At 43.6% G+C, this 12,438-nt stretch overlaps 1 protein-coding gene across 5 annotated transcripts in view; it reads left to right on the forward strand.

Moving 5' to 3' along the window:
- The window catches only part of FAM193A (family with sequence similarity 193 member A), a 197,212-nt gene that overhangs the window by 115,214 nt on the left and 69,560 nt on the right, over positions 1 to 12,438 (forward strand). For 4 of the 5 annotated variants that reach the window (XM_033213510.1, XM_033213511.1, XM_033213508.1 and 1 more), the window contains exons 8-12: positions 4,426 to 4,503; positions 6,175 to 6,287; positions 6,428 to 6,670; positions 9,157 to 9,310; positions 9,428 to 9,607. In XM_033213510.1, the coding sequence (XP_033069401.1) occupies positions 4,426 to 4,503; positions 6,175 to 6,287; positions 6,428 to 6,670; positions 9,157 to 9,310; positions 9,428 to 9,607 (768 nt within the window). Of the gene's footprint in view, positions 1 to 1,004; positions 1,724 to 4,425; positions 4,504 to 6,174; positions 6,288 to 6,427; positions 6,671 to 9,156; positions 9,311 to 9,427; positions 9,608 to 12,438 lie in introns of those variants that run through there. The other variant, XM_033213512.1, reaches the window with a different exon arrangement.

Consider the following 12,438-nt stretch of genomic DNA (forward strand, 5'->3'; position numbering starts at 1 on the left):
TTACAAAGAGAAAACCAGTCTCTTCACTAAAGCAACCAGAAGATGATTTTTGTTTTTTGAGACGGAGTCTCTTTCTGTCACCAGGCTGGAGTGCAGTGGCATGATCTTGGCTCACTGCAACCTCTGCCTCCCAGATTCAAGTGATTCTCCTGCCTCAGCCTCCTGAGTAGCTGGGACTACAGGCATGTGCCACCACGCCCGGCTAATTTTTGTGTTTGTAATAGAGACAAGGTTTCACCCTGTTGACCAGGATGGTCTAGATCTCTTGACCTCGTGATCCACCCACCTCAGCCTCCCAAAGTGCTGGAATTACAGGCGTGAGCCACCACACCTGGCCAGGAGATGCGTTTTTATTTTCACTCTCTTGTGAAGAAACCATGAGAAACAATCTGCCGCTAATACAATTGAGGGAAATTGAGCCACTTTAGTAACATCCAGAGAATAATAGTCATTCTGGAACCACGTATGCATGGGTGGAAGGTTGCGGGGAGCTGAAAACAACAGAAATTTATGCTCACAGTTCTTGAGGCCAGAAGTTCAGAATCAGTATGTTAGCAGGGCTGTGTTCCCCTGAAGGCTTTGGGGGCAGCTGCAGTGACCCCTGGAGTTCTTGGTTTGTGGCCACTCCACTCTCCACTGGAGCCATTTGTAATGCGCCGTTTAATTAAAAACCTTTGAATGAACATTGGTTGCTTCTAATGAATAACATTTTAGAAATTTTATACTGATTTCAAAGATTTTAAAATGTTGAATACGTGTAAAATAATTGAGTCTCTGTTCACAAATAAGTATGTATGTATGTGGCAAGAGAGTGGTAAGTTTTTGTTTGAGATGGAGTCTTACTCTCTCACCTAGGCGGTGGTGTCATCTCAGCTCACTGCAACCTCCGCCAGCTGGTCTCAAGCAGCCCTCCCACCTCAGCCTCCAGAGTAGCTGGGATCACAGCACACACCACCATGCCTGGCTAATTTTTTTGTTTGTATTTTTGGTAGAGACGGAGTTTCACCATGTTGCCCAGGCTGGAAGTTTGAAATCAATTATTTTTATGTTTGTTTTCTAAAATTCATTCTTTGTTGTTTGACACATACATAAGCCTGCAGGTACCCAAATTTGTTCCCCCCGCCGAAAAAAAAAAAAAAAACAAAAGAAAAAATTTACCCAGAAGCTGTAAGGAGTCAAGGAAGAGGTTTTTATTGATGTTATTTATCAAACAACTCTTACACTCTACACTAAGATTTTATAATAGCTGCAGACATATACAATGAAAAGGGAGAATTGGCACCCATATTGAATCTTTCCATCCAAGAATATGGTATGTCACTCTTTTTTAAGGTTCTTTAAAATATCTTGTATTATGGTTCTATAGTTTGTAAATCTTGACCCATTTTCTGCCTCCATAGTCTGTAGTTTGAGGGGCTCCTATGACCGGCATCTTGAGCGGGGAAGGTGTATTTAAAGCATTCTTGCTGGAAACTGGGAAAATGGAGATGCCCTGTGACCAGTCGTCTTGCCAGATGCCGGCATTAACTCTTGTAGTTTTTGAGTTGAGTCTTGAATCTGGGAGTCTAGGAAATCACAGTATCTTCTACAAATAATGATAGGTTTATCTCATCTTTTCCAGCATTTGTCCCCTTTTTTTGGCTTCCACTAGGACCTTCAGACCAGTGTGAATAAGAGCATTGATACTGGCACCCTTGTCCAGTCCTGGCTTCGAGGGGCTGCTGTGAGTGTTTCACCATGAAGTTTGATGCTTGCCATACAGACTTTTGATACTTTCTAGCAAATTAAAGAAGTTTACTTTTATTTCTAGTTTATTTAGGCTATCATTTAAAAAATAAAACAGGAAGATGTCAAAACTGGTGGTATGATTTTTCTTACATCAATTTTTATATGAATTAAGAGTTTAGGTTACCTAATTTTGAGACATTCTTGCATTCCTGGGATGAAACGCTAGTAGATCATGATATGTCATTCTTTATTCCATTATTAAATTTGTTAGCTGATACTTGATTTAGGACATGTGTGTGCGCGTGTGCGCCTGAGTGTGTGTGTGTGTGTATGTGTATTTGGATAGCTATATAAAATTATTTTTAGAGACAGGGTTTCACACTGCTGGCCAGGCTGGAGTGCAATGACGAGATATTAGTTCTCTGCAGCCTCAAACCCCTGGGCTCAAGCTATCCTCCCACTTCAGCCTCCTGAGTAGCTGGGACCATAGGCACGTGCCAGTGTGCCAGCTAAATTTTGGCTTGGTGCAGTGGCTCACTCCTGTAATTCCAGCACTTTGGGAGGCCAAAGCAGAAGGATCGCTTGAGCCCAGGAGTTTGAGACCAACCTGGGCAACATAGGGAGAACCCCATCTCTACAGGGGAAAAAAAGAAAATTAGTCGGGTGTGGTGGTGTGTGCCTGTGGTCCTAGCTACTTGGGAGGCTGAGGTGGGAGGATCACAGGCCCAGGAGGTTGAGGCTACGGTAAGTTGTGATCACACCACTGTAGTCCAGCCTAAGTGACAGAGCGAGAGACCTTGTCTCAAAGATAATTTTGTTTACAAACAAATGAAATTTTTTGTAGCGGTGGGGGTCTTGCCTTATTACCTAGACTGTTCTCAAATTCCTGGCCTCAAGTGATCCTCCCACCTTGGCCTACCAAAGCGCTGGGATTATAGGTGTGAGCCACTGCATCCAGCTAGGATTTTTATATCTATATTCTGAGGTATAATTGAGTTGTCTTGGTCTTTGAGGTCTTGTTTTGTATAAAGGTTGTGCTAGCTTCATAGAATGAATTGAGAAACTCTCTGCGTTTTTGCAGTTTTCAGGAATAGTTTAAATTTTCTGTCCCATAAAGGATTTGATAGAGCCTACCGTAAAACTTTGGGGCCTAATTCATTTTTACAGGGAAGAATAACAAGAACTATAGATCTTGTCAGCCTTTTTCATGTATATGACATTAGTCTATCTCAGGTTTCCTTCTGTATCAAGTCAGTTTTACAAATGGAATTTGGCTCAAGAAGTTATCCACATCATTTAGTAAAGAGTTGTAAGCTCACACCTGCAAGGCTAGGGAAAGCCACAGAAATGGATGATATGGCGTAGAGCAGCCCCAGAGTTCCTGTGGTGCTCATGGCCATCACCACCCTCACCTTCGAAAGTGCCCTCAGTTGGGATAGGCCCTAGTGGAGCGTGGGTCATGGGTAGTGAAGGCCACACCTGGGTGTGCGTGCATGTGTTCTCCTGTTCTGTGTTTGGGGCAGTCCCCACTTGGGTCCAGCAGTCTTCACAGGGCCACCAGAGCTGCCGAGTTGTCAAGAGAAGCCAGAAATCTGGATTATTAGGTGAAATCTCGAAAATTTTTAAAAAGAGGCATTGTGCAAGTCGGACAAAACAGCCCATGAGCCCCTTGTTTGCAACTCTTCTTTAGGTATTGCAAAGTATCAACTTAAAAAGATACTTTGACTCATAGTTTAAAAAACAGCCTTCTGGCCAGGGAGCACAGTGGCTCATGCTTGTAATCCCGGTACTTTGGGAGGCCGAGGCAGGTGGATCACTTGAGGCTAGGAGTTCAAGACCAGCCTCGCCAACATGGTGAAACACCGTCTCTAGTAAAAATAGAAAAACGAGCCGGGCATGGTGGTGGGCGCCTGTAATCCCAGCTACTCAGGAGGCTAAAGCACAAGAATCGCTTGAATCCAGGAGGCACAGGTTGCATTGAGCCGAGATTGCACCACTGCACTCCAGTTTGGGTGATAAAGCGAGACTCAGTCTCAACAAAACAAAATAATCTTCATGTGTACCCATATCCTTTCTCAATCCTGGTTTTTCGTCGGTTTTTTTTTTTTTTTTTTTTTTTTTTTTTTAACGTTACCTTTTTCCCCCTTTTTCAGCCTTGGCAGAAGTTTACAGAACCGACTTTCGGTTTTATTAATCCGAAAAGCACATTTGCTTCTCTGTTTTCTCAGTAATGTCTCTTTTTGCCTTGAATTCCTTCCTACTTCGTTAGTTTTGCTTTGCTTTGCTTCTTAAGACTCATGCCTGTTAATAGCTCTTCCTTTCCTGTAGTCTGAGCTCTTTGTGTGGCAGGACCAAGTTACCATCATCTTGCTTATTTCTAACACATTCAGGGCACATAATGGGCATTCAGTAGATAGTGAATGTTCATCCACTGTATTGACAGATTTAGTCAGAATATCTTAATTTCTCTTTTTAATGTTTATTCATCTCTTTCATGTGAGAAAGTACTTGTGATGACTGAATAAAACAAAGAAATACCTGTTAACAAGTTTGTAGTATTGTATCTTGATCGTTTGCAGATGATGTTTCTCATGTATATATCATTTTAAGAAAGTCTCCTCGTGAAAATGTCTTGTATAATTGTCGCAGGTATTAAGGTTTTTCTTTTTTTTTCTTTTTTTTACATCCTCTTACTAGATGACAATGAAAACCAAGCAGCGCATGTTAACAGAAGACTGGGAGCTTTTTAAACAAAGAAGATTCATTGAAGAACAGGTAAGCTTGTCAATAAGAGAGGCAATTAAAGGAAGTAGAAATCTGTCCTGACAGCAAATGACTTCTCTGCATGTTGATGTGCTCTGTTAGAACAGCATTGGAGGACCACATTGGCATGTGCTGCCAGCATTAAAAACTGTTCAAGATGGTGTTTTTAATCTCAAGATAAACTAATTTTGTTCACCTATTTCCTTATTTTCCACATATGCCTCAAGAAAAACCCATGTGTATTGAGTGGCCTCTCTATCCCACAGGAGCCTTGGGTATTTTGCAAAGGATATTACCTGAGTCCCCATAGTCCCCTATGAGGCAGGTGATGTCATCTGCAGTTTACATATGAAGGAGGGTGATAGGGTGAGGTTAAGGATGTTGCCTGATGTCCCAGAGCTGGGATGGGGGCCCAGCATCCCCAGACAGAGTGCTCAAACCTCCAAACAGTGCCAGGCACCGGTGGTGCCTTCAACATGGCAGCTGGCAGATCTGGACTCTCCCTTCCTCAACTTCCTGGCAGTGCCTCCTCCAGGCAGGTTTGTGCTCCACTTTTGCTGGTGCTGTTTGGCAGAGCTTGCTAGCAACATCGTGTATCTGGTCTTGAGGCCCTTGGCTTCATCTGGAAACTTGGCTTCCCCCGATCTCCCATCCACGTGCCACACCGACTCTCTTCCTGTTCTCTGCCACTTGTCTCCATCTCCTTTACGAACTCCAACTTCATTGGCCTTTCTGCAAATATTGGTGATTCCCTGGCCTTGACCCCATGCCTGTCTCCACATTTACATGCTTGTGGTTTCCTCTGGGCACCACAGGTATACAGATGGCACCAGTGTTTTGGCATGCTCACCTCTTCCCTTTCCCCATTCTGCATGTGTCCTGCGCTTTTGTTGTTGTTTTGAGACCAAGTCTCACTCTGTCACCCAGGCTGAAGTACAGTGGCGTGAACTTGGCTCACTGCAACCTCTGCCTCCCAGGTTCAAACGATTCTTGTGCCTCAGCCTCCCGAGTAGCTAGGATTACAGGTGCCAGCCACCACGCCTGGCTAATTTTTGTATTTTTAGTAGAGATGGGATTTCACCATGTTGGCCAGGCCGGTCTCAAACTCCTGACCACAGGTGATCCGCCTGCCTCTGCCTCCCAGAGTGCTGGGATTACAGGCGTGATCCACCTTGCCTGGTCATCCTGTCCTTTTGTGTGGCCCTTCCAGCTGCCACCTGTCCCATTGCCAGAGTGGGTCCAGAGTTCTTCTTTGAAGTGCAGATGCTCACCTTGTCTGTTGGAAGTTGAGGCGCCATTTCGTCAATAGCTCCCAGGCCCATCCTTTGCCTTCCACGTGCCAGTTTTCATTCCTACAGCTCTGTTCTCAGTACCTTGCAAGTACCAAGCACATGGCAGACGGTAAAGGTCGGGTGTCTGCAGCAGGTGTCTGTTGTGAGGGCACACTGCAGCATGTTTGCTGAAGACAAAAGCGATTAGGGTTTCCCGGTACCTGAGCCCTTTGTGGCTCAGCCCCCTGCTTGCTACCGCCTCCGGGTCTGCTGCCCCTCTGTTCCTGGTCCTGTCCCGCTGAGGCAGCAGTGTCTGTGAACATGATACATGTTAGCAGAATTACTGAAAAATAATGAGCCATGTCTTGGGGAAGGGTCTTGCAAGATTAAAGCATTTTAAAATTTCCTCTAGTTAACCAATAAGAAAGCAGTTACTGGCGAGAACAACTTCACGGACACCATGAGGCACATGTTGTCGTCCCGGCTGAGCATGCCTGACTGCCCCAACTGCAACTACAGGAGAAGGTAAGCCTGGATTGTGGTGCTGGCGCGGCGGGCCTGTGAAACCTTCAATGGGCTGAGTGGAGGCCCAGAACCGACCCTTAGGAGCATGGTCTAGTCTTCTGCGTTGGCTGGCTTGGTAACTGTCCTTAATTCCTGATCAGATGTGCTTGCGATGACTGCAGCCTTTCACACATCCTCACGTGTGGTATCATGGACCCCCCCGTCACTGACAACATCCACATTCACCAGCTCCCACTTCAAGTGGATCCTGCTCCTGACTATCTTGCTGAGAGGAGCCCGCCCAGCGTGTCGTCTGCAAGCTCAGGGTCGGGCTCCAGCTCTCCCATCACAATTCAGCAGCATCCCAGGCTCATTCTCACAGACAGTGGCTCAGCGCCAACTTTGTAAGTTGTGACTTTGTAATAAAGTTTCAGAAATTTAAGTCGTCTAGTAATGAGAAACACATACAATCATGTCCACAGAAGTATGGACATCGTTATTGTGCTTTTTGTGACCAGGGACCCTGAGATTTTTAAAGCAACTTCTAAAACATGAAATCAGTAAACCCAAACTTTTAACACTGTTTATCTGAAAATAAAAATGGTAAATTAATAAAGGCCAGTAAAGAAAAAACGTGTTAGTATGCAGAGAAGAAGTGTCTCTAATTCTGGCTTCACATCTCCTCATTCTCCTGAAGGGTGACCAATCCGCCATCCGTCCTGTCTCTCTGTCAGCCCAGCACTCATGCTTGTTTCACGTCTTGCTACAAGACTCAGGTGATCACTTTAGCAAAAGCAGTTGAAGGTTTCTGTTTCTCATGTTCCCGCATGATGAGAAGTGCATTTTGTATTAGCAGGGTGACTGTGCAGCTGTCACGACTTCACATTGTAGTTGGCCGGTCCCAGATTTCTTCGCAGTTGTGACCCTGTCATTTGGGGAGGCTTCACGTGCCGATTTCCAAAAGGGTTGTGCATGAACGTATGTAGTTGCTAAAGTCATCTTGGGTTTAGTTTACATGTATCGTGGAGCACACAGGCATCATGTTCCCTGTGGCGGTGTGCAGTGGGAGAGATTGTTGTTCCTGACCTTGGCCGTGCAGCGTTTCTGGGATTTCTCTGACCAGCTGACTTGTGTTCATTCCCTCCGTCTGGATTTCTCATGGTGACTGGCGTTTTCCTTCAGTCTTTCCATTTTCAATTTGGGCTTGTTCTCAGACAAAATAATTCTTAAAGGACTGGTCTAAACTCACTGACTCTCTTCGTACAAAGATTGCAGGCTGCTGTTTATTGCCTTAGAGACACTGTGTTCTCTCCAGGGCACAAGAAAGAGTGTAGACATTTTTGCAGCTAGCTGCTATCCAACTTCTTACTGAAACATAAAAATTAAACATATATAGCCTAATGAAAATTGAAGATGGAAAATTTCATCCCTGTTCATTTGTCACAGCTGCTGATGTCAGTTATGGTCTCTTGTGCCACACGTGGTAGTGGAAGAAATTGGCTGTGAGAGCCTTTCTCCTTGGGCTGGAACTGCCCATCGCCAGTTACCAGGAGGCTAGGTTCTCAGGGCATCTGGGCCTTCAGCAGCTTGTGATCAGTGTCTTCCAAATGTAAACTATGATTTGAAAATCTCCATTGTTATCTTTTGATTTATATTGTCTCTTTCTTGGTGCCTTTTCTAAGTTGGTTAAAAAGAACAATGTGATTGTAGTCACTGTACCACAGTACTTTTTGGACCTTATGGGTTAGATATTTGTGGAGCTAGGGCTAGTGAAGCCTCCTGCCATCACGTGGGGCAAATGGCTGAGTTACTTCACTAGAACATCAGTTTTCTCATCTGTAAATGGTGCTGGTGGTCATCCTCAGGAGTGTGTGTGAGCGTTGGCCAAGGCAGTGTCCCAGGTGCAGTGGGCCTGCAGGAAGTGCTAGGACTCTGCACCTTGTGGGTGCTGTTTGTACTTCCCTCTGGTGAGCTCCAGACTCTAGCACGTTACTTGTAATGTGTTGAAAAGACACCTGAATTTGGTAGTCCTGGACACTCTTCACTCATTGTAGGAAGTGAGATCACAATGAGTTCCTAGGGTTTTGCCTTCTGGAGGTTGCTGTGTGCCCAGGCTGAAGATGGACTCAGTGCATGTTTTTGTGGACCTTGGAGCATCTGTTTGCACTGAGTTTGAATGTGCCAGTTCTTTTAATGCACCAGAAGATTATACATCTTAAGTAGTCTCTGTAGGCTAAAGCCTTGAAATCTGTTTAAAATTAATTTCAGTACATTTTTCATTTGTCTGTTGCTTAGATGTCTTGCTAAAGCTGATGTCTAATTGTGATCATTAGTGACCAGGCCATGACTGACCTTAAAGCAAAAAAAAAATAGTCTTCTGTTACATAAGTGCCTTTAAAGTTTTGTTCAACTGTTTCTGAAAATTTCAGCCCTGAGTTGAAAAAGCAAACACTAAACAGCTAAGGTTAAAAAAGCAAACACTAAACACCTAAGATTGCCATCTGTACCCCTAAATTTTGTTGGCTTGGGAGTAGCAGAGAGACTAGTTTTATACCAGCACTCTTCAGGTCAAATGGAAACGTTATGTCAATCAGTCTGGTTAAATTTTTGTAGTTTCCTTGATATTTCTACTTTTGGAGGTTTTTTTGTTCTTCCAGATGTTACATTATGTTATGTTAATGTTAATTAACATTAGCAAATGTTAATCTTCCAAGCATTTTTGTCTTGTTCAGGTTACTAAGACATGTTAGTAGCATGAATGATACTTAACTGATACTCTTTGTAAATGAAAGCAGTGATCTGTCCAGGAAATATCTGTGCTTAGTGACTGGTTTACTCACCGTCCTTCACAATTGGATGACCTCACAGTGCCCATCTCTGCTTGTATCAGTTGTAGTGATGATGAAGATGTTGCACCATTGTCAGCCAAATTTGCTGATATTTATCCACTGAGTAATTATGATGATACTGAGGTGGTGGCCAACATGAATGGAATCCACAGCGAATTGAATGGTGGTGGGGAAAACATGGCCCTGAAGGATGAGGTATGGACATGGCTTCTTCGTAGCAGCAATAAATGACATAAAATGATGGTCTGACATTTTAATTTTTTATATTACTCTGTTTTGAAAAGTGCAAATTATAAACGATTGTCTTTAAAGTCTCCTCAGATAAGCAGTACCAGTAGTAGTTCCTCAGAAGCTGATGATGAAGAAGCAGACGGCGAGAGTAGTGGGGAGCCCCCAGGGGTCCTGAAGGAAGATGGAGTGCTGAGAAGCAGGAGTCCCAGGACAGAGGAGAGCAAAGCAGACAGTCCACCCCCATCCTACCCAACACAGCAGGTAGGACTTTGCTTTCTGTTTTGCCAAGTATCTCTTTTTCTGTGTATATTTTTTCTAAACATGAACATTACTGAATACAAAATTATTCTGTTTCCCATAATTTCTGAAGGTTAGAACTGAAGAGAATCAAGGCATACTTACAATCTCCATTTGAATCTTGTTTTTCTTGCTCGAATATCAATCTGGATTTCGCAACACCCCATAGCAGCTCTATGGAGGCCTTTTTTGTCTGTATAGAAGCAAAGAGAGGAGTTAAAAAAAAATAGTGGAATATTAAAATTTCAGGAAAGATTTGTTTTTCCTATTCATTATCTGTTTTTCTGTTAGCCAAAGGCGAGGGTACCTTATTAGCCTTTTTTCTCAGAATTTCATAAATAGATGCTTAACCAGTTTTTGGCCAGGCACAGTGCTCACGCCTGTAATCCCAGCACTTTGGGAGGCCAAGGTGGGTGGATCACTTGAGGCCAGGAATCCAAGACCAGCCTGGCCAACGTGGCAAAACCCCGTCTCTACTGAAAATACAAAAATTAGCTGGGCGTGGTGGTGGGCACCTGTAATCCCAGCTACTTGGGAGGCTGAGGCTTGAGAATTGCTTGAACCCGGGAGGCAGAGGTTGCAGTGAGCCAGGATTGTGCCCCTTTACTTCAGCCTGGGCGACAAAGCAAGACTCTGTTTAGAAGATAATAATAATAATACAATAATAATAAGCGGTTTTTAAATGAAAGAACAAATGGAGGTCAAAGTGCTTGACTGATTTATTAGGTAATATAAATGTAACACTCAGATGGTAAAGGTGATGTTGAAAGGTCTATCTGGGAAGTCTGACCACGTCTCCTTACCAGTTTTTTCTTCTATGTGTAATGTTTTTGGTGTCTTATCCAAGAAAACTTTGCCTAACACAACACTGTTTTCTTTTAGAAGATTTATAATTTTAGTTCTTAGATTCTATGGTCCATTTGACTCAACATTTGCTTATTGTGAGGTGAGGGTATAATTCACCTTTTCGGCATAGGTAGATATCCAGTTGTCTCTGTACTGTTTGTCAGAAGTACCCTATTGAATTGCCTTGGCCATTTATTGAAAATTTATTGAAAATGAATGGACTATAAATGTAAGAGTTTATATTTGGACATTCCATTCTATTCATTTTATCTCTGTGTCGGTCCTTACACCCATAGTGCATTTGACAACTGCTTTATGGTAAGTTTAGGAAAATGGGATAGGGTCTGCCCTCCAGCTCAGTACACCTTTTTCTCTCTCTCTTTTTTTTCTTTGAGACGGAGTCTCCCTCTGTCACCCAGGCTGGAGTGCAGTGGCGCGATCTTGGCTCACTGAAACCTCTGCCTCCCAGGTTCAAGCAGTTCTTCTGCCTCAGCCTCCTGAGTACCTAGGACTACAGGTGTACACTACCACGCCCGGCTATTGTTTTGTATTTTTAGTAGGGACGGGGTTTCACTCTATTGGCCAGGCTGGTCTCGAACTCCTGACCTCGTGATCCGCCCACCTTCGCCTCCCAGAGTGCTAGGATTACAGGCGTGAGCCACTGCACCTGGCTGGTATACCTTTTTCAAAATCGTTTATGCTGCTGAAAGTTCTTTGCATTTCCATATAAATTTTAGGATCTACTTGTCAACTTCTACAAAAAGCCTCCTTGGATCTTGATAGGGATTGCATTGAATTCTTAAATATATATTTAGAATTCTCTAGTGAAATCCTCTGGATGTGGTTGTGGTCTTTTATTTGTGGGATGATATAGATCAGTTTAGGGAGAATGCAATCCTAACAAAATTGAATCTTTTAATCTATGAATATGCTTTTTCTTTCCATTTATTTAAGTCATCTTTAATTTTTCTCAGCAGTTCTAAAAAAATTCCAGTCTTTGTGTCTGGAATGTGTAAGTATTATATGTTTTCATTCACAGTAAAAGGTATTTTCTAATTTTAATTTCCAACTGACCATTGGTAATACGTAGAAATACAATTGGTTTTTTTATATTGGTCTTGTGTTCTGCAGCTTTACTAAACTTGTTTATTCTAGTAAGATTGGTTTTTTGTTGTTGTTGTTGTTTTGATAGATTACTTTGGATTTTCTATATACAAGATCATGTTGTCTGCAAATAAAGTTTTAGTTCTTCCTTTCCAATCTGGATGCAATGCTTTTAATTTCTCTTCCCTTCCCCTTCCCTTTCCCTTTTCTTTCTTTTCTTTCTTCTTCTTCTTCTTTTTTTTTTTTTTGAGACGGAGTCTCGCTCTGTCGCCCAGGCTGGAGTGCAGTGGCCTGATCTCAGCTCACTGCAAGCTCCGCCTCCTGGGTTTACGCCATTCTCTTGCCTCAGCCTCCCGAGTAGCTGGGACTACGGACGCCCGCCACCTCACCCGGCTAGTTTTTTGTAATTTTTAGTAGAGACGGGGTTTCACCCTGTTAGCCAGGGTGGTCTCGATCTCCTGACCTCGTGATCCGCCCATCTCGGCCTCCCAAAGTGCTGGGATTACAGGCTTGAGCCACCGCGCCCAGCTTCTTTCTTCTTTTTAAGAAACAGAATCTCACCCGGTCACCCAGGCTGGAGTGCACTGCTGCGATCATGGCTCAGTGCAGCCTCAAACAACAGCTGAGCTCCAGCAGTCTTGCTCCCTCAGCCTCCCGAGTAGCTAGGACTACAGGTGTATTACAACTACAGGCATGCGCCACCATGTCCAGCTTAAAAAAAAAAAAAATTTTGTAGAGATAGGGTCTCACTATGTTGCCCAGGCTGGTCTTGAACTTCTGTCCTCAAGCGATCCTCCCATCTCAGCCTCCCAAAGCTTTAGGATTATCGGTGTGAGGCACCACAC

The sequence above is a fragment of the Trachypithecus francoisi genome, unplaced genomic scaffold (assembly GCF_009764315.1).
Source record: "Trachypithecus francoisi isolate TF-2019V2 unplaced genomic scaffold, Tfra_2.0 Lachesis_group1, whole genome shotgun sequence".
Taxonomy (NCBI): domain Eukaryota; kingdom Metazoa; phylum Chordata; class Mammalia; order Primates; family Cercopithecidae; genus Trachypithecus; species Trachypithecus francoisi.